The sequence below is a fragment of the Ischnura elegans genome, chromosome 11, assembly GCF_921293095.1.
Source record: "Ischnura elegans chromosome 11, ioIscEleg1.1, whole genome shotgun sequence".
Taxonomy (NCBI): domain Eukaryota; kingdom Metazoa; phylum Arthropoda; class Insecta; order Odonata; family Coenagrionidae; genus Ischnura; species Ischnura elegans.
In genome coordinates, this window is record NC_060256.1 from 27,552,210 (window position 1) to 27,575,660 (window position 23,451).

At 38.2% G+C, this 23,451-nt stretch overlaps 1 protein-coding gene across 1 annotated transcript in view; it reads right to left on the bottom strand.

Moving 5' to 3' along the window:
* Positions 1-23,451, bottom strand: part of LOC124167549 (protocadherin Fat 3-like) — a 100,821-nt gene that overhangs the window by 47,398 nt on the left and 29,972 nt on the right. Inside the window, exons 12-18 of the mRNA XM_046545508.1 lie at positions 20,350-20,554; positions 14,734-14,903; positions 10,256-10,443; positions 7,707-7,866; positions 6,512-6,662; positions 5,482-5,617; positions 2,100-2,282 (exon numbers count right to left, since the gene is read on the bottom strand). Of these exons, the coding sequence (XP_046401464.1) occupies positions 2,100-2,282; positions 5,482-5,617; positions 6,512-6,662; positions 7,707-7,866; positions 10,256-10,443; positions 14,734-14,903; positions 20,350-20,554 (1,193 nt within the window). The remainder of the gene's footprint in view (positions 1-2,099; positions 2,283-5,481; positions 5,618-6,511; positions 6,663-7,706; positions 7,867-10,255; positions 10,444-14,733; positions 14,904-20,349; positions 20,555-23,451) is intronic.

The following is a 23,451-nucleotide window of genomic DNA, read 5'->3' on the forward strand; positions in this document are numbered from 1 at the left end:
TGCAGAGCTTTGATCTCTTTTGTTCTTTCATTTTTCAGTTCACGTTCATGCTGTGCCCAAGGAAAATGGATTGTGCTGAGAGAGCCCAGGGCTCTGGCCCTTGGGCCCTCGGCATCGACCTCAGGATTTTTAACAGTTGTTTTATCCAGGTAGATCGTATGTCATGAAAAAGGTGAAACGTACACTCACAAATTGCACACATTAACCCAGCGCTTTCCTCCTTGTCAAACCAAAAAGAACTTCCTTTATTGTTGTCCTTGTTGATACTCTTCCCTTGCTGCACCCCTGTCAACGGTTACCCCAAATAAACTAATTATTTACACTACAACAACCAATTTGAAATGTGTTACCATCACAAAGACCCTAGAAACGGGCTACCCATGCGATGAGCAAGCTTGAACGTCACGCCTCGCCACAGGTTGAGATGTTTTGCGTTGTTAAAAGACGTGTGACAATATTAAAGTTAAATGCCGTAGAACTTCCACAATATGAAAATTAATTATTATCTACAAGATATTAGCAAAATTAAAATTTAATATAATATTTTTATTTATGTAAAATTTAACGCGGTTGATAAATGAATGAGTTTTCATCGTCGATGTGAGATAATCAGACGTTCTTGTGTTCAATTCTTCATGCAGGACTCATAATCAAAACACATACTGGTTTCTGACATTTTGTTATGAATACATTGAGAAAATAAGTCTGTTCCACTCTCTTAGAATGCCGGAAAGTGTATGTATTACAAGATACCTGAAAAAGAACAACGCTAGGACAAGATAACGCAAACAAGATATCGTATCATGGAAACCAATTCCAATCATCTATTTCAAATTTTAAACATAAACTTATCTTTAAAATTATTGCATTATGGTAACCAACTCCGATCATCTAATTCAAATTTCAAACATAAATTTATCTTTAATATATCATTTTTGAGTCGGGTAAAGACAATATGTTGTATGAAATGCAGGCATTATTTTGAAAAAGACAATTATCTCTAAATATAAAGCGTTTAGATTACGTAGAACTACGGAAAGGAAGAACTTGCACATATTACCCGAAAGCTATGAGCGCGAAGAACAAAACCCAACTTAACCCGTCCAAGCAGCAGACGATACGTAACATCTACAACGAGGTGTAAAATAACGTTACATAGATATCCAAGTTTTAATACCCGTGATATAAAAAAATGTTGCTCCAAAGAGCATCCATAGGTAGCATATCGACGGCTAAGTTCTAACAACACGTATCTCAAAAATAGCAACTTTTCAGGAGAGCATAAAAACGATTATTTTTTTTACTAGTGCACTGAAATTAAAAACTAAAAGTTCATAAAACTGAAAAAGAAGCATTCCTTTGAAAACAAAGAGTTATTTTTTGCTTGTATTTTATTTTTTAATGTTATTACACTTTGTTTAAGATACCTGTCTCAAACCGGCCGAATTTAAGATACGTGTTGTTAGAACTTAGCCATCGATATGTTCTTTTTCGAATTGAAGAGCGCATATGTTTTGCCTTTATGGCGGTGAATTCTTCTCGGGTTTCCATCCGGGTGAGCTCCATCTCCATCGCTGCCGACGTTTCGATAGAATCCTTTTCTATCGTCATCAGGGCCGATGATGCCAGTAGGAAAGTGCCAGGTTTAACGACCGAGGATATATAAACCTGGCACTTTCCTACTGGCATCATCGGCCCTGATGACGATAGAAAAGGATTCTATCGAAACGTCGGCAGCGATGGAGATGGAGCTCACCCGGATGGAAACCCGAGAAGAATTCACCGCCATCATACGCCGGGAAAAAGTGAAATCTTACATTTTGCCTTTATATTTGGGAATTATCAAAAACATATTAAGCACATCCACTATCTAATAATTAGATTTTGTGAAGATATCTGAGAGATGTTGTAATATGGAACCCCATGTCCACTGTTGGACATCGCTGCAACGTTGTTTGGCGGGTACTATGGATATTTGATAGCTATCCATGCAACGTTAAATGGATATTACACAGGTGTCATATGCTAATGCCAGCAATATTGTATGGACGTTGCTGGATTATCGATTGCCTTGGGCAGTATTCGGCAAGAGTACTTACAATCTGAATTTTCCTGGTAGTTATCTCTGAGAGAGATGTGTATTGTGTACGTGTCCTGTTTCTCTCGATCAAGGGTATAATTGTTAGTCAAGTTGACACTGATCCATCCACTATCAATGTCAATAGCAAACCAATAGTTTGCATATAGTGGATCCATGAGGTAACTGATCTTGCGGAATGCCTCTGGAAAAAAGAGTAAGTCAGTGGATCACAAAAATGAATAAATCTGCAGCTCCATAAATCATGGCTCAAATTTGCGATAGATAACAGCGTGGTCAGTATATTCATGTACTTTACTGCTAATTCGGGAGCAGAGGCCCTTCATATATTTAAAAAGAAACGTGAAATTGAGATATAATGAGATATGCATGTAGGGGCGGTCTGGCCAGGTCGGCTGGTCGGCAATCGCTTAGGGCCCCGAGCTTGAGCCGCGGTCACACTATGCTGCTCATCAGCCGCTTCTTACTAGCAATACTAGCCGCTGGTAATATCGGCAGCAAGCAGCCCAGTCTGATATAGAACCAGCGGCTGGTGTCTGCCAGTGTTTACTAGCCGCAATTAGAAGTTGAACTCGTTTGAGGCCCGTTTCACATGTAGCGCGCCACGATCTGCGTTCGCGCCGGGCGCCGAGAGCCGTTGCCGTTGTTCACATACTTAGGCGCGGACGAAATCGGCACAACGTCAGCTGTGCGTAGCTTGCCGAGGCAGAAGAACGTCATACTGCAAAGCGCAATTGCCGTATACCACGTAAAACGGAAGAAAAGTGCCCCTTCAAAGGAGGTTTTGGGTGCACCCTATTATGGCACGAAAAAAATTTCAATTGACCCATTGCTTTGGAAGCTAGCAGAGATTTGCGTTGCTTACTAAAAAAATCCGTCAATTTTCGTGGTATAAACTATTTTTTTTCTAAAACAACTGTTAATTATAGATCTGGCTTCCTTATATCAAATTCCAAGTTATTGGTACGATACTACTACGGGAATAGCAAGCGCTCAAAGTTGGGCAACTTGATTTTATGCGCAAAAAAACGGGTACTTTTTTTTAAGAATAAATTAAGTACAGGAAATACCATGGCGCGGAAATTTTTTGAAGTAAATTATCCAATGTAGAAATAAATTCTCTTTTGAATGCTATTTGTTGTATTGAAATTGATTAACTCGTTTAGACGATGTAGCTCCGCAAACTCGGGTGTCTTGCTTTTTTTTACTGACAGTAGTTGGTTTTATGCGGTGTTATTCAGTTTCATTATACTGTATATTCTACTTCTTTATGTTAATAACAGTGTATATGGTTGACACCAACTAATTTAGGAAGTGAAGTTCTTAAAATGTTCGCATAACGATACCTCCACTGCACAAACGCTCAACAATCGCCCACCGAATCAAATCCGCTCATCTAGTAGCCCAACAATACGAATCCGCTCAGCTGGCAGTGTCCGGAGCATAAACGCTCATCTCCTATTCTCCAAGCTTGCTCCGGACACTGCCAACTGAGCGGAATCGTATTGTTGGGCTACTAGATGAGCGGATTTGATTCGACTGGCGATCGTTGAGCATATTTGCAGTGGAGGTATCGAATTGGAGGTGAGCGTTTGTGCTCCGGCTACTGCCAGCTAAGCACATTCGTATTTTTGATCTGCGAAATGAGCGGTGGGCGATTGTTGAGAGTTTTTGCAGTGGATGTATCGATAAAGTGATGGATCTTCCAATGCTTGTTCCTTAAGGAGTCTTGCTGAAACCTCAGATCGTTTCTTCTTAATATCCAGGATCTAACCCACCATCGCCTTTTATTCCTTTTCAAAATCTGTTCGCCCAACCATCTATCTCCATCATTTAACACACGTCTCGAAACGTCACCGCTCACAGCAATAGATGACAAGTTGCACGCACACACACAATGTTCTCAAGTCATCAACATCAACAGTAGTAAGGGCTATTTACTTATAATGTGAACCCTACAGATCCGCTGGCTGATGGCGATATTTACCAGAGGGTGGTTAGTAGCGGCTGCTTAAGTGCCTAGTGCGAACGCATTTTTAGAGGCCCCCACAACGCTCGAGTCTACCTTGAAGCGTATGCGAAAGTTGTAATAAAAAAACTCAGTGCAATTGAATTACGTAATTTTTTTCCATTATAAAACTCTACGTTTTCATTTTTTACTTACTTTACAACGCAGTCAGTGTGAAAAAGAATACATAAAATAAAAAAATAAAGTTGTCATAAGATATGATATAATCTCATGCGATTTTATAACGGTTATATGAAAAGTTAATCATAGAGGTATATTTTTATGTCAGTGCTGTTTCAAGGAATAAAGTACATAATAGATAATAGAACCATGGTGCATGAAATTTTATAAAGTGTGTAATTCTTACTTACACAGTATTTTTTCTTACGAAATGGTTATTTTTTATTAACTTTTATTTACTTTTTTAGATCCACAAGAGCGTCAAAATCGATTTCCTAATTTATTTACGTTTCCTTATATTTTCCGGGCTGAAATTCCCGAATCCCCAAGTATGGAGGGCCACCAATCACCCCAGACCGCCTCTGTATGCATGGATTGAGAGGCGACAAGCAGGACTGGGCAGAATACAGGCCGAGTAGCATTTGAAATAGAAATTACCGCTCGATATGTATGTGAAATATAAAATACCCACGACTTGAGTATTCGGAATGAAAAATACCACTCGAAATGTTTTTGAAATGCAAAATAAAAAATACCTTTGACATGGGTATTTGAAATACAAAACATAAAATACCTTAGACTTCAGTATTTGATATGCAAATACCGCTCGAAATGTATTTGAAACACAAAATATAAAATACCTTGGACTTGGGTATTTAAAATAAAAAATATCGCTCAATATGTATTTGAAATACAAAATACATTTGTATAGAAAATAAGAGAGCTTAAAAAATATATAACCTGCCTTGATACGTTACGGACAGTGGCAAAGATGAAGAAAACGAAGTAATCCATGTAGTATAATGTAACAGAAGTGTTATCAGAGGTACTTCAAAGGTATTTTACAAACGTGTTTTTTATTTTAGAAAGGGAAAATACCAAAACTCTATATTTGAAATACAAAATACAAATTACAAATGTATTTCAAACGCGTATTTTAAAATACTTTTATTTGAAATATTGCTCAGCCATGGTGATAAGTAACTGTGGACATGGTAAAGAAATTATCACAAACGTATATCAAAAGCAATTAAACCAGGCATGGAACTGAAGTGAATATGGAAAATTGGAGTGAATGAAACTTACCAAATGGCAAGTTACGATGATATGATTGTGGGATATGGAAGGCTGAAGAAATGCAATCCAGTTCTCAAGCGGAATTAATAATCATCCAAAGAGAGCAGAATATATTTACCTGTTCTATCACCATCTGTTCCTTTGATTTGGGTAAAATTTTGAGGACACGAGTTCTCATAAATCGGCACACTTAATTTTGTGTCATTCTGGACGACAGGTGCAAGGTCATTGAGATCTTCAATTTGTATGTGAATCTGTAAAGCAGGAATAACTGATAAGGGTCATTCAACCGCATTCAAGAAACATTTTCCCCTCGTGGCCTAAGATTTTGATTCAATGTTTTCTGTATGGGTGATGGGCTATTCACCCCAAGCTTAATATCCCAGAAATATTTTTGCTCTTCATGCACACTAATACTCTTCCTCATTGTTGCAAAAAAGTACATTAAATCAAAGAATCCTTTTATATCCCCACGTCTTTGTCGTTGAGACATAATTTTAAAGGTAATAGATAACCAATTTCCGCCCACCATAGCCACATGGCCACATTCTACCAGGATCTTTAGAAAAAAACTCTCTTTATGTAAAAGGTACAAATTTGATTGGGTTTTACGAATTACATGCAAGTATCATAAAGGTAACCAAGAAATATAATAAACTAGATTATTTCAACTTTACTTCATCCAAAGATACGATTTTCCTGAATATTCATAATTTTCATCAAGTTTACTCGTAGATATTAAACAACATTAGATTCCGGTCACGTCACCACTCAATGTAGCTATAAGGCTACGGGGAATTCTGAAGAAACAAGTTGATCTATCACCAAAATATTTATTTCAAAGGATTTTCACAAGGCTAAGGATCGTGCAGCACAAACTTAAACTAGATGGTTGTGCTTAGAAACTTAAAAATATCAATTAATTCCCACGTTTATGATGATGACTACAATGGCATATTCTTACAATTCAAAAGTAAAATAATTAACCATAAGCCAGTAAAATTTTTGAGGGCAATTGGTGACTCTTGCACACTGAAACCAATCGTAGACGCTTCATTCTTTTCCCAAGACATTAGACATAATATGATTCACTGAGATTGATATGAACTACTATCGCGATGAAATGAACAAAAAATGCAAGCACTTACGTTTATAAATGATTCATGCTTTTGATCGGAGACTGTCACCTTGTAATACAGCACATCAGGATTATAGTCACAGTCAATATCATTAGAACCGACGGACAAAACACCGTTGTCGTCAATCTTTACCCAATCTTCGTGAGTTCCTTTAGTAGGACTGTAGATGAAGAGATTAATTAGGTAAAAGTTTAAATGATCATACTATATAGTTTGAGTTTTTTTTTCGTTTTTTTGACATCAATTTTTAACGTTGATTGGAGTGTTGGAGTTTGGGTCATTAAGAATTAAATGCAAAATTTTTGGCCAACATTTCGGTATATTTTTATACCATCATCAGGCAATGAATATGATTTGTTATTGATTGTTACTGTAAAAGTACAATTGTCTAAGTATTTGATGATTCACAAGCGACGAAACTGGCTTTGTGCACAATATAAATATACTAAAATAATAACAATATAAATATACTAATATACTGAGAAAGACACAAAGGTAGGTACCGTAGATATTCATCATCATGCGTTTGATCCACCAAGAAACCATTAATTACATGAAGCATTTGTGTTTTTGCAAAAAAAACCTTCGTATTCAGACGCTGTGATTTCAATTCAATGTCAATTTAAATATTTTAAATCATATATTATTTAATAACGGAATGACATTTTTACTGCGAATGTAAAAGAGACTAAATGTTTACATTAGACAATAACATACTTTTAGAACTCTCTGAGAATTGATTAATTTCTGGAAAAGATACAAATAAGCATGAAAAACTGTGACTTATTATGCATGCGCTAATTAAATGAAAAGAATATTGCAGTGAATGAACATTAAGAGGGTTGACATATGATTTTGAGAATTTTTGACGCGGAAAGAATAGAATGCCTACAATTGATATTTTTCAATATCAATTGTAGGCATTCGTCACGCATTGTAATGATATTAGATGCAAATATGTACTCGTGTTATCGAATTATCTACGTCTCCGTAAAATTTGCAGCAGCAAAGAAAATAAATTCCACTCAAACAGTTTTTTTTTACATCCAGCCACACGTTTTGCTGAAAAGAAAACGTCTGAAAATGTTAAACCTTTTCACCAATGAAATTATAAATACTCAAGCCACTTAAGGTGCTTGCCGTAGACTCATCATACGGAAGCCGACGTGATGGATTCATTGTCCGTCCGGGAAATATTACTCACGTCAGAGAATATGTCAGGGTGGTGTTGAAGTCCGCATCTGTTACCACTATATTCCCAATGGTTTGCCCAATTTTGGAATTTTCTTGTACTGTCAGATTTTCAGGTTCGCTGATGTTTGGTGCGTTATTGTTGACATCCTTCACGGTGATTGTCAGAGTAGCTAGATTGGAAAGATAATCACCATTAGGGTAGTTTCCTTCATCAAAGAAAAACGAAGTCATCGATTTCGATTCGTAACCCACAGTTAGTGTATTCATAATATACAAATTATTTGGTTTTAGAAATACCAGTTTAGACGAATGTTAATGGTCAATTTTAACCTCATTTAAAAAAGGCCAGATTTGCGCCCATGCCACTCCAAGTGACTTCACATGGACCTAGATTCTATACGAGTAGATAGGAGTTTTACATCGTCTGAGATTACTGATGCATGCATGTGGTACAGAACTCAGGAAAACATTTTTAATAATCACCTATTAAAATTGCCTACGGTCGGAAAGTTTCCTTCGTTTGATAGGGTAATAATAAACCTTATTTCAGCCAACCGCTACCTGCTAGCTGGGTATTCTGCCTCTAGCAACCTGCATCGTAACGGCACTTATAGCGCTCATAGCCTCGCACCAAGGTGACCTCATAAGCCGGCAGCCGGAACCAGAATGACGTCACACGGGATTTTCCCAGCATTCATGCTTAACCGTCGCGTAATCAGCCATTGTCAAGAATTGGAAACTTCACCATGCCAATGCGCCGTGCCATAGTGAAAATGTTGTGCGGCAGATACTAGCAAAATTCGGCGTGGTAACGTTGCCTCACCCTCCCCTACAGTCCCGACATGGCTCAACTTGGCTTTTTCTTGTTCCCGCGAATAAAAAGGGAGCTCAAGGATATCGGTTCGACTCCATCGAGGCGGTTCAAGCGGCGACGACAAAGGCTCTATGCAGTATTCCGGATACCGACTTCCAATGGGCTTTTGACGAGTGGCAGACGCGCCGAACTAAATGTATCGATGCAGGAGGAATTTATTATGATGGTTATTAAGTAAATATTATGATAACTGCAATCAATTTTGAATTTTGGAACCAGTCCCGATACTTATTGAACGGACCCTGTATCACAGCAAAAAAAAGCGATCACTAAGGGGCAAACGGCAGATAAAAATTGTAAGTGGTGGAGGAGTGACTGAAAAATACCGCACGCTCTTTCCGTGGAGGTTGGGGGTGGGGAAAGAGCCCCAAGAGGTTGCTTATGTACTTGATAATGGCATGATGGGTGAAATCGGTCGTCATTTTTTAAATAAATTGGTGAGGTCACATTGCATTTTCATTTCTAACACGCATCTCAGTCATTATTTATCCGAGAAAAATGGCCATAAATTTAAATGGAAGTTAAAATAATTTGCTAAAATGTTAATTTGGAACATTATCCTGGGTTTTGGTTTCGTTGTAGGGAAAAAAGGAGTTACAGGCAGTATATATACCCATATAAGCCCCTTAATAACGTGAGAAATACGGTCCAAATGCCATGTTGTTTTCTTCATTATGTTCCAAATCTATTATGATAGATATTTAAGCAAGCTTTAATATTTTCAAGCTCTACTTATTTACTCAAATTCCCCATGTATACTCCCCCGGATGAAACTGGCGATGAAAGGGAAATATGTTTTCATCACATTACGGAAGTGAAAATGGAATCGAAGGCGGTCCTGCAAGGCATCGGAATCAACGAGTACCAAGGGTGTTGCGCGCCGTGGAAAAAAAAACGTTTTAACCAATGAATCAGTTTAAATGGAGAGTACTTCGAGAGTGACTAGCGTTTGTAACACAAAAAATTAAATTTTTTTTTTTAATTGTTTACTCGGGTGGATAGGAAAAATCGATTTTTATTTTTCAAATTCATGTGGCCCAATGAAAAAAAGTTGTGGAACCGATCAAAAACAAGGCCTGAAAAATTTGAGACCTTTCGGTGAACCCCTGAATATATTGAATATTATAAAAAAATATTATATTTTTCGAATTTTGACCTCCCCCCCCTAAATTGAATTCGAGCGAGGGTCAGGGGTTCAGTCAGTCAGTCAATTTTGAGTCATTATTTTTGATTGGTCCCACAACTTTTTTTCACTGGGCCAGATGGATTTGAAAAAAAATCGATTTTTTCCGATCCACCCTATTGTTTACGGCTATTTTTGCATCCCCCTTGAATACTGTGATTAAAAAATATGGACTTATTAGAAATAAAAGTTCTTCAAGGGGGGTGCTTCCAAATTGCGGAATCATTCAGGGATAATGTGCATCATTTCATATTCAAAATATTAATTTATATTTTAGCACCATTATTTTCTTGGGTTTTTGTGAGTGTTATGTTTGGTCAGACTTGACTGCTGAGACTGAATTGAGGATCTAATTGTGCAAGAGTTTACTCACTAATTTTTGTCATTGTGTTTTTCATGTTTGGTGAACAAGTAACTATTTAAATAAATGAAAATATGGAATTTCTATTAGGACAAATTTGAATAGGGGATTTTCAGAATATTTTCGTGATTCGGTACTCACCACTCCTGGTTGCTCTGTCGGCATAATCTGGCAACTTTGTGTTCTTATCGGTGACAGTGACGTTCAAAGTGATAGAGTCAAATTGTTCCCAGTGGAGTTCCTTCTCAAGTCTCAGCTCGGCTGATACGGAGTCAGACACAACTTCCATGTATCTCCAACGTGAAGAGGCCTTAGAAATACTGAAAAATCTGAAAAAATAACGTAAAATAACTAAAGATCTTTTTTAACCTGGATTAAAAAATACTACAAAAGATGATTCTCCAGTATTGTCACTCATCGCACATAAGATAGCCAGGGCGCTTAGGTAAAAGTAACAAAAAATGGATGAAACTTAGTAGCCTGTATTAATAGCTGCATTTTCCATGCGACCCGCTGCAAAACAAGGGCGTGGAGGTGGAATGATGGCCCAAACCATGTCATAGTCATCACCATGTTTACGTGCTCCTTCAGGGTTCCCACTCTAACTAGATTATAAAATTCACGGTTTTTTCCAGGTTTTCACGGTCTTAATGTTATCTAATTCATGGTTGGTAGATGAGGCATTTTAGGCAGAAATATTGATCACGTAACAATCATCGGCCGGACATTAAAGCCTGAATCACACGATCATTTTTTTTTCGTCGCGAAATTGATCGCTATCGAGATCACTTTTCCCGTCGCGAAAATCAATCGCTCTGGCCATCATTTTTCTGAATCACACGGTCACTCCCGCCGTCGCTTTTCGCATCATTTCCAATAGCACAGCTCGTTGTCATAGGACCCACATCACGGAAATATATAGCGTGTTTGTTTATTTATGTCATTCCCACAATTGTCATGCCTCATTCACATTACGATCGTCCGAGCCGTCGTCCTAACGATAGTTGACCGAACTAGCCGTGTGAATGCAAGTTCTGACTATAGTTGACGTAGTTCCGAACGTTGCCACTTTACGATGGTTAGGCGCTGGGAGACCGGAAACGGAAGCGACAAGAGAAAGACGAAAAGCTCGTGAAGCTCTATTTTTTTCATGGACATTTCATGGATTTGTCCTAGGAAGGAAAAATATGGGCGGAAGAAAAATTATTCGGTAAATACACGTTGAACACAGTAATATCTTGTCCATGCATACCTCAACAGCTTTGCTTACCGTCAATTTCCCATGCACTTTTTATGTCAGCACTAGAGGGCAGCACAGGTTTTAACCATCGTTGTGTGAATGCACGATAGTTCCGACGACGGATGGAACCATCGTAATGTGAATGAGGCATCAAGCGCTGCGCTGCAATCACACCATACGGTCATGCGTTCCGATTGGCTGATATGTGGTTTTATAGACGGTTTTCGCGACGGAAAAAGCGACCGGACGAGTGATGAAAAATAGCGATGGGAATCCTCATCGCGATCGCGAAAAACAATTGCCGCCGACGATCATTTTGCGCAAGGGTGCGTGTGGGACAATGGAGAGAGCAGGGTGGCAGGGAAGTGAAGAAGTGGCTGATTTTTTGCCAAGGTAATGTCTAATGTCAATCACAGGCTTAAGGTCAATATGCTGTCATGGCACACGGACCAATTAATAATTGCGCTTCGAATACACCCCAGACGGCACAGAATCCTCCGTATCTAATTCGTATGCAGATAGTATCCTTTGACTACCGCTCCGTCGCTTTTCGTCAATGGATACTATCTGCATACGAAGTAGATACGGAGGATTCTGTGCCGTCTGGGACTTGTGCAGATAAATGCGTGGGCAGCATCAGCATCTTATCTACACGTGACTCGGCCTTGAAAAGTGATCGAAGTATCGATTTTTCTTTTAATCTGTCTATCGTAGTTCTAAAATCAAGTTTGAGAGATTTATAAGGTTTCATGACGAGATTCACGGCTATTTCCAGTTTTTTTCACGGTAGACGAAATTCACGGCTTATTCACGGTTTTAATGTTTTCACGGTTTAGTGGGAACCCTGTCCTTTCTCTTTGTTTCAGCTTCCATCGGTAAATATGGTCGAATATTCGCCTGTGGCGACGTGTGTGAATGTGAATTTGAAATGTGTTTTAACCTCAATGGTTAGTTTCTTCTTGTTGGGATCGGCGTGAGTAATAATACTATGTGAAAGGGGTACCGCAATATCAACTGTATAAAAAGTTATAATTTTCTTGTTAATCGGCATAATATCTAGTTATTATTGTTATTTTATCTAACCATTCAAAGCGGATGAAAATGCTGAACCTATTGATCCGGTGTGGGATTTCATCACTTTTCATTTGTCTTACCATCATTACCCACATATTGAAAAGTGGATGAAGTCAAAGCTACGTCCACAGATACCCACTTCATGTGAAGAATTTAGAGGGCCACCCAATCCTTAGCGAAAAAGCTGTTGAAATTTCAACAGTTATAACTACAATAGGGTTGTTCACCATATTTTTTTATTTAAGAAATCGAAAGATCGTGCTTCAGAATGAGCAATGACAATAATATTATGCTATTTTCTTCATTGTACATGTTTAGAGAAGGCTTTAAACAGTGACAAATTTTACGTTACGCCAAAAAGCCCTACTTCCATCTTGAATTGATGTGTGACGTCACAAGCCTGTAGATGCCCTACTGCAGTGTTGTTTAAGTGGCTCAGCAGGGTTATTCCACTTTTTTTTAAAGATCTCCAGCGTCTGTCGCCAGATCAGTGTTTATAGAAAATCCAAATTTATCCTTTAATAAGAGTAATAATAAGCAAAATTACCCTTACTTGTACATATTTATTGCTCATCATATCATAAATAGCACTTCAACGTACACATTTCACGAGCTGTCTTTTTGATACTTATAATCAGTATATTCCGAATCAACTTATTCAATGAAAAACTTGACTCACAATAAATATAAAACACTAATAAAACATGATAATCGGTTTTCCAATCACTCTGCACACACTAAAAGAATTTGCACTCCTTGAAGTTCGAAAGGATTCTCCACACCTCACTTCCCACTCATCACTAAGGACTTAGAATCAGTTTACGTTATTTCACATTGACATTTCGAGGACAATGAAATGAATAGACTGAAACAAATTGCTAAACCGGTTATTGTAACATCAAAAAACTTCGTATTTCACTATTACTCTTACCCGTGCTCTTACCGTAACCAAAATATGACCAAAACAAAAACAAACAACAGCGCAACGAAATTCGTGAAATGTAAACACTGGTGAATGCTCAAAATGAATAGGTAATAAAATCAAACAGAACTTAGAAGCGAACAAACGATTGAAAATTAATATGCGTTCGATGTATCCTTAAAATACAACTAGCTCAAATATGAAACATATCCCCTTCGCAATAGTTAGATACCTTAGATCGAAATGTATAGGGTAGATTGAACTAGCATGGAAGAAATAAATAATTTCGTCGAAGATGTTACATTCACAACTCACTTCACTCGTCGCTTCACTCTTTACTTCATCGTCTATATGCAATCATTCACTTAGGGGTACATTAAGGGCACAAATTGTGTTCACTTGCACTAGAGGCACAATGAAAGTTCACTGCACGTAGTTTCCTAGCAAATGCAGCTATACAAAACTTTCAATTCCTGTCAACGCTACATACGTTGCCTGCCTAACTTGAAGAATGGATTTCATGTCGCCTAGATCCATCCGGAAGTTTCATGCACAACATAGGCCTTTTCAAAATAAGGAATAACCTTGGCAAATGTCCAATCGGCATGCAGAGTGCTCAGCTTGGCATCGAGCGATCGAGAGTACAGGCCAGCTGTACAGGCTTGTTTCGTCATCACCTCTATTTCAAGATGGCCGACCGTTTTTGGCGGCGTTGAAATTTTTCGAATTTTGATTGCTAATAATTCCATCATTACTTTTTCAACGCATCTGTCACTCATTCCAATCAAAATGAAATTACATCAGAAGTGATATACATTCGTTTTTTTAGACCGTTCTGATAGGCTTGAACAACCCTATTAAATAACAGTTATAACAACAATGGTCCCAATTATAATTGGGACCATTGTTGAATCCAACAGTAACCGCTGAATTCATCAATAACTGTTGGATTTATCTGTTACTGTTAGAGTTAACAGTTATTGTTAGTTTTAACAGTTACTAATAGTTTTTACACTTACTGTTAGTTTTAACAGTGGTCCTAATTTACTGTTGAATTGCCAATCATCTTCGACACGGCTCGAAGAATAGTATGTATATTTTGATAGACAGAAAGTTATGAGCTAGAGTGAGTTTTTTCCACGTGATGACAGAAAGTTATGAGCTAGAGTGAGGTTTATCCACGTGATGAAAAATTTCCCCGAAATTCTCCGAACCCGAGCACATCAACTGTTGTGCAGGCGAAGGTGAACGATTGTCAAGGGCGAACGTATAGATTAATCCTTCACGGGTTTTACCGAGATTTTACCTAGGTTCAAAACCCGTGAATAATTAATCTACAAAATTGGCCGGAAAAATCTGAAAAACATACATCAACGAACTTACCCTTCGAATATTCCCGACACAGGCACTCCATTTTTCGAAGCAGACGAAGTATCATAATCAATTTGGAAATCTAGATCGGCGGTCGTATCAGGGTCTGAAGCACTTATATCACATCCTGGAACAACAGTTCCCACTTCTCGATCTTCCATTATAATGATTCTAGTAGGAGGCTGTAGAGAAAATGAAACAAGTGAGTTACAAACGGGGATACATAGGGCCCTAAAGTGCCCACGTGATTTTGGTAAGAAGAGCAAAGGACTCTTTGAATTAATTTGTGTCTCTATAAAATCCACAATAACACTTGTAGTTGAACTTCATGCCCCCATCGTTGCCGACGTTTCGAAAACCGAGACAATTTTCATCTTCAGGGCGAGTGACACCTGGCACTAGTAAGCCATGCCATTATCTCATCAGCAATAGCATTAACTACTTGTATACCCAAGAAATGTAAAATTCATATGGTGTACGTTTTATTTCCATAGTGCAACAATGTTTCAGCAAATAAAATCACCCACGTTGACCACGATATCCAAGTGTTTTTTCTTGTGACTTCCGCGGCTAACTAATGTTGCACACCCCATGCAGAGGCGCCGACTCCGTGGGGCCTGAGGGGGCCCGAGCCCCCTCAAAACTTCGTTATGGGTGTGAGGAAAAAATGTATCAGGCTCGTCGATTTTCCCCAGAGTGTCCAGATGTCGAGATTCGAGTTATTCGAGTTCTAACGTTGATCATATGACTCTTCTAAAATGCTTAAAAAACTTAAAACTCACTACTTATAAAATTTCCCGGGGCAAGATCCCCGGTTTGGCCCCCCCCCAATATTTTTTGTAAGTCGGCATCCCTGACCCCAAGTAAATATGCAACCGACATGCACCTGAGTTCAACCTTAAAATTCGGCTTCTTTTAAATGAGGTGCAGAGAACGTAAATGCCCGTAAAAACATTCGCCGGTTCTCCGACGGGAAAAAATTACACCTCTACACCACTACAATGGTTACCAAGAGTTTTTTTTTTGCCATTCCGGGAGTTTTTGGTGGCCATATTGCCATTCATTTGAAATTTAAATATGCACTGGTGGCCGGTTGTAGCAGTATTCTTTACCAACATATATCCTAATATTTATGGGGTTTAATTGCATTTTTGAAGCCGTCAAGACTAAAAATCTAGACCATAGTTGGCATAAAACACAACAAATTCAGTGCTTACGGCTCAATCAATGGGTATTAAAGTAGAGGGAATCCATTTCAAATCACCCAGTCTAAATTAAAATTTTTGCTCAACATTTTTAATTTTCATGACTTTTTTTATCATTGGTTCCCTACAAGTAGACATTCACAAAAAAATATTTGAAAAAATTTACAAGCCATACTTTTTTTGGCAGCCATTTTTAAAAGGGCGGTTGGACAAATTTTGATGAAAAACGTGGTTTGCATAAAGTTTAATTTTGAAGCTATTTTAACCCTACACTGCATGATTTTTTCAAAATTGATAAAATAAATCATAGGTACGTACAATGTACATTAAGCTTATGTTCATGGAAAAAATAATGAAAAAAATTTTTCCAAAATTTTGAGTACTAAAGTTGCAAAATAGTAGCCGTTCCATATATGGCACACCATGCAGTGGTCAGCTAATTTTATTAGTGTTTTCAAAAACCTATGTAAAGCACAGATTACCTCTTTAAAAGACTAAATGATATCATATATGCCCGCTGATGGCTTTCATGGGCCCCTGGGTTACTGATGCATGCGGGCCACTAAATCCTATCCTAAATCCCCCCACCCCCTACTCACTTTAGACGAGATATAGGCACTTTCAGGTTATTTCATACGTACCTTATATAAGTTTTTTAATACTTGCTTTCAGTCAGATTTATAATTAAATCGATTTTTGATCCAGGCCACCAGGCGAATACCCCCACCTGTCTCTCATTGCCGCCGGCCCTGATCACTCAGGAATTGTAAGTAAAGGAGAGAAATTATACAAATAGAGTACGACTTGACTTGCAAAGGAAGTCATTCAAGTGTCACCACCAGATATCGTTCAAATTTGGGTAGGTGATACGAAATGGTTACCCATGAGATGCAGTTTTTGTTCCGCCATCAACGCTCAATAATTTTCGAGATATTAGTAACGGGAAGTACCAGAAAACTCCTGCATATTATGCACCCCGCAATCCAAATAATGGGCCCTTCTACACCCTCGCTATGATGAAGAGCACTGATGGCGTATTGTTGTGCTGCGGATTGCATAACTTCAGCATTTTTTTTTTCCTTCTTTGGATGGAGGATTACTGCCTTTTCCCTCTTGCTTTTCTGTGCAAGCAATGTCAGGAATGGTGACCTAGGGAGGACCCCGGCAAAAAGTTATTTTCTTGCCCCTTTGCACAGAGTAATCCTCAGCTCAGTTCTGAAGTCTGCTAGAGATGTGTATTTTGCGATATGCTTATGAATGAACATTCATCCATATAATAGCCGTGAGTTGATCACAATGACATCAAGAAGGTGGTAGAATAGGCGAAAGTACCACTTTTTTATTACATTTTAATCTCCCTATTATGCTGTCTAGGAGATCTACTCCTCCCATGTAATGGTTATATATCATAATCATTTGTGGGCAGTATGTTTTCTTTTTCTCGTGTCTTTTTGTTTTTTTTTTGGTTGTTTTCTTTTGTTTTGACTTGATTGAGTGACAGCTGGCCAATGAATTTTAGGGCAGAGTGAAATCTATTGCACAGCTGACACATCTACACCCTCTTCTGTCGTGGTACATTTTTCTAAAGTTCCACGTCCCTTTTTTCTCAAATCTATTTCCAAAGAGAGCTTCCGACATTGTACTCTGTTTCTTCGTAATGTCCCCAGTGATTCAATTCCTCATTTGTTTACGTAAACCACCAAGGGCAATGATATGTGCTGGTTGTCAAAGAACACCTTATGGTATTTATGTTGTGGAATATAACTCCAGAGATGCACTACTACATTCGCACTTGCACCCAAATAAAGCTCTTCAGCACACCGATTGGTTTCGTCCCTTTTTTTTTACAGTATATTATGGTATTTGGAAAGACCGCTTCTTTTAGTCAAAGGACTTGATGATGTTGATGGCATATTTATCAGCACCTCTTCATGCCTCACATCCGGTTCATCTGTCACATCTGGTTCAGATTCAGAGCAAAACGTTTTCTCATCATTAGAGAAATATAAACCATCCTCGCTATCTTTCGGGATTGCTAAATCCTGAACAATAGCTGCTGTATCAATTTGTAGTTGATTCTGTAAAAAATATTTGCATCAGCAGTATCATCAAATAACCTTGAAGGCATTGGATACAAACTTGGGGGAGGACATCATCTAAAAACCTATGGAGAGTTGGGATCAACTAAAAGTTACATAGCATTTACAATGCACCTGTTTCCTTTTTTCGCTCGCCAAGCGTAATAAATACTGTAAAATTGAACACAAAAAGGTGCAAGGAGTGTTTCATGTTGGCTATTCTAATTCAATGTAACTGAACCACTGCATCTACAATGTTACGATTGATTATGCCCCAAAATTTACTTCTTTTTATCCATCTCGCAGATTAAATAGCTATCTAGTGACGTCACAGGGGTCATCGATGTAATGGGAATGTCGTTCAAAGATATTTGAACTGATTTAATTTGTAGAGGCAGCGTTACATATTGGAGGGGTAGGATAGGAAAAATTAGTACTGTGATCCATAATGGAGTTTGAAGAGTAACATAATATAGGTATAGCCCACAGGTACCATGAAAAAAAAACAACTTTGGCAGGTCCATGTAGTCCTCGCCCGTCCGAAAAATTTTCAACATTAAATGGCAACAAATATGTGCACTCACTGTTATAATAATTGCCCATGCTTAAAAAAATTACTTTTGAATAATTCAAATCAACATTATTTCAGTATTCACTGAGGTACCTCACTTATATGCTTCGGCTACTTGTACCCACGGGAAGTACTCTTCAATGGGAAAATAAAGCAAAAACTATGCAGAACAAATATTTCACAGCTATGCAACGAAGTGCACTAAATCACGGTGCTGGTATCAGACCGTCACTATCGAACAAAAAGGTAGCATACATATCATTAGGCCAGTGACGAAGAAATCACTCGAAAACAAAAAGGACCACCACTGCATGGTGTGCCATATCAGGCACAGATACTTATAACAACTTTTACGCATCAAACAAATACTTTTGTGCTATTCAAACTACCAGAAATATAGTATACACATATCTTATCAATAATTAAATTATTTTGGCTGCCTGTGTTTGCTAGAACTACAATTTCTAAGGAAGTAAAAATGTTAAAAAATCGCAAAAAAATTTTTTGACGCATTCACATGGATATGAGTACATGAAACAATGGTGCTGCAAAGTAGCGGTAGCCATTGGACTTCATGGTTTTCAGCAGACTACAGGCAATAGGGCTTGAAAATTTCAAGCCGGTATCTAGAATAATACCCGCAGTGCAAGCCATCAAATAAGCTGTGCCATATATGGCACACCATGCAGTGTAGGGTTAAAAGATAACAGAATAGTTGAAAACACCAAAAAACAACTAGGGAGGGGAAGGGGAGAGGAAGGAAAAAAATAGATCAGTACTCACTACAGTGGCTGACACACAGCGCATTTTCTCTTTAGATCAGTTTTTTAATGCGATTAGTAAATTAAACTGCTATTAGTAAATCAAATTGCGATTTTCTACTTACTCTGCGATAGGTTTAGTGCTAAAGTTAACCTAAAAAGTCGTCAAATCTATAATTTGACCTTGGGAGACCTTAAATGACCTTTATTCAAGAGAAATACCAGAAACCTCTACTGCAAACTTATACCTGACACCGCAATCAAAATTATTGAAGTTATTTCGCAAAATTCGTAAAAATATTCATCATGTCGAATCAATGAAAGCCTCAGACTAAGGTCGTGGATTTGAGATCTGGGCATTATGATATGTTTATAAAAATGGCATTCATTTCCGAACCTCGAACCACCATCGAAATCATTTTACATTGCATGGTGTTCTGTGAATTGACGTGGAAGTGATTACAGAGATAGATGTGTGTATATATTAAATAAATGCATAGTTATGGAATGAAAGGAATAGGTACACATAATAGAAAATGGACAAGGACAACGTTGCAGTGGTAGATGGAAAAAACCAGAAATCAGAGGGTGAAAATGCGGCCTGACTGGGACTCAACCCCAGAACCTAACTGTTGCCGGCTTGGTGCTCTACCAATTGCACAACCAGGATGCTTAGATATACCATGATTTCGGTGGGGGTTTACACACAGAAATCACCATGTGCTTTCGCCCACAAGAATAACCAATAGATGGCACTGGGGTAGCTCACCACTTACCAACAGAAGAAAAATGGACAAGGACACAAGAAATAAGGAAAGATACACACTAACACGAGAGCTGGAAAGAAACGGGAACACGCTCAGCCCAAGTGAAACAAGTCAATATGGCCGATAAGTTCTTAAAATTTTCCGTAGATAGAGCAAGTAAGCACAGTAAATTGAACAGAAAAAACATTTGATAACGTAAAAAAACAAAATATCAATGCTTAATAGTAGAATCAGCTGTTGACTAACCATGTATAGAGTTGGAGCTACATCATTTACATCGTCAATTCCAATGATCAGCTGGGCGTAGGCGACATGGTTTGCAAGGTCAGTAGCCATCACCTGAGCTATGACTTTGTGCTGTAACTCATAGTCGAACGAATTACTTTTCCCAGCCTTCACAACACCAGTTTTGGGGTCTATTTGGATAATGCTGGAGCTCGACGTAGAATACCTGGTTTGGAAAGGAAATGAAGTTAGCGCCAGATGAAAAAATAAATGCAGCGGCTACAATATTTTGGAAACATAAACAATCTTTGAGACGTGTAAACTCCATAATCGACTTATTAGGCGAAAAATATTTCGCAGAAATGCATGAAACAAGTGACTTTGAACGCAGTCATGGGTGAAAAATAATGTGTACCAGGGATGAAATTCGCCATGATAAATATTTAGCTTAACCGGTGTTGGAACCCCTGTTTTTCCCAATGCCAGTGAGGCGTTTCAGCCAATTAAACCAGCAAACCATTTTCTCAGAGCGAACTTCATGATGGGCTTTACCAAGATCCGGGTTCGAATCTCGGGTAAGCCAAATATTTTTTCATGGCAAGCTTAATCCTTGGTTTAATGGATGAAACATTTGGGTTGGGCCCTGGTCCCCGATGAAAATCGTGGGGGGTCTACGAATTTCCAGGGTTTCCCTATACATCCGTGTAGATCCTAGAATTATAAAAACTGAAAAAATCTATTAATTGAAATAAATAAGGAAATCAGGCAATAAATATGTCAAGGAAACGGTGCAATTGGGTTTTAAATAGAGAAGGTATATCATAAAGTTTTTTCTTCATAATTATCAAAACAATATCATGATAAACTATTTTTCTTATACACGACAATTTTATACCTCACCCATGTACAAACGCCCATGTGCATTTCGCATTATTTTCATTATTTTGTCAATTTCCCGTTGATAATAATTCTTTATAGTTTTAAAAGGATTTTTTTTATTTTTTCGTGATATGCGTTATCTTTTAAGCTCCTTAAACACGATGTCTCTTTTAGAAAATGTTTAATATTCTTAATAGTTCTTAGATTTTATTTTTAATATCTTTGCCTGCTAATGTTACGTTTCTTTGGATTTAACGCGTTTTTAGACCTTTCTTAAATTTTAGAAAAATAAATATGCGGAGTCGATATAGCTCGAGCGAGTAATCGACAAGGAAAAATCGGTACGGTACGGTATTTGGAGGAGGCGACCGACAGCTGAGGTCATTTGCGCCATGACGGAAAGGTATGAAAGTAAGGGTGGAGAGAAACCCGGCGTCGGCATTAGCCTGCTCTTAACGAAAGGCCCCAAGGGGACCACGGCTTAACGTCCCATCCGAGCGTAGCGCTTGAAATGTCCTCCACACAACACTCAAGCAGGGGTCGGGCAGTCTCTGAAAATTCTCTGCCACTGCCGGGATTTGAACCCGAGCCCGCCGGGTGGGAAGCCAACACTCTAGCCAAAACACAAACCCGATCACCTAGGGAAAAACGAAACTTTTCAATCGATTTAACGGGTAAATAGTTGAGTTCGATATTGAGATTGTATTTTTCGTTAGAAGCCGGTGATTCAACGTTTAAAATGATGCTTCATTTATCAATTCACTTATGGAGCATATACGCAATGATAGAAAAAGACCTTTCTTCAATAATACAGTGTGTCCCAAAAAGTATGACCCGATTTTAAATAAGATTATTTATTAGCAAGAAGGGCTAAACATCAACATATTGTATACTAAATTACTCACAAAAGACAAAATTTTATAAAAAACCATCACAAATGTTCAATATGTCCTCCTATGGCTGCGCGGACGACATCTAGCCGATAGCTGAATTCATCCAAAACTGAGGGTAAGGTGTCTTCTGTCATTGAAGCTACAGTAGCTGATATTCATGTTTTTTGTTCATCAATGTCATGAGGTAAGGGAGGAACGTAAATACGCTGTTTAACATTTCCCAAAAGGAAAAAAATCGCATGGTGTTATGTCAGGGGACCTAGGAGGCCAAGAGTGTAAAGCCAGTTCTCGCGGTCCTGTACGTCATCTTCAGCGAGACTGGCTGCACCTTATTGTTAAGGCCTGGTTACACGGTACATTAGAAAGTACAAGATTCTGTACATTTTTCTGAATGGTTTTCTGAACAGATTCTTGTACATTCATATAAAGTGCTCCGTCGTCTAGTACCTCTATTTACTCGCCGGAGAAGTTTTTTACTTGTTTTCGAAAGGACAAAAATAATAGGAATAAGTGGTTAATGATTCACAGAATGGAGTCAAATACATTATCTATATTGTCAACGGGATATCCTCAACGTAAGTACACTCTTAAATCATGGTTACCGCAGGATTTTATCAAGTTACTTATTTCACTTTGTAAACAACTCTATAAATGTACCTATCATTCTACCCATTGTAGGATCAAATTATAAGGAAAGTAGCTGTTTACGAGAATAAAAACTGATTACGATTAAACCACGGAGAAAAATAAGGAATGTAAGGGGCGGCCGGCCTCTCGTCGAAAGGAGCCCCTAACAAGGAATATTCACGAAATGTCTTTCGCCGATATCGTTCAAATTTTTTTGGATAGTAGTTTTCCATAATAAAAGCACATTTTAAAATTTTCTCGTGCCCTTAAGCCTTGTGATATAAAAAACAGGACATAATAAAGGCAGTTAAATTTTAGACTTGAAAGCGAGTGTGTCGTGATTTCCCTCCATCCTTCTCCTGTGAATCGGCGCACGCTACAGGAATATACTAGAAATGAGGCTTTCGGCAAGGTAAATTCAATATTTATTACTGCGAATCCCATAGCGTTCGCTGCATGTCAACGCAACACCTAAAATTTCGACTCGTTTTGCAGTCGGTCTTGATTCAAAAACAGGAACTCGAGTAAATACAGCGTAAATAGTACTTGAAACATTTCTTTGCCTATCACAGGCTTTTTTTTATGACCTTTTAACGATCATTTGGATCTCATTCTTGGACAATTCTCGCGGTTTATACATTAATGGCCTTTCCATCTGATCCTTCCTTTTACCCATCCCTTTTTCTTGTGTTCCATTCTTTCGCTACCCATATCCAATCAGTGA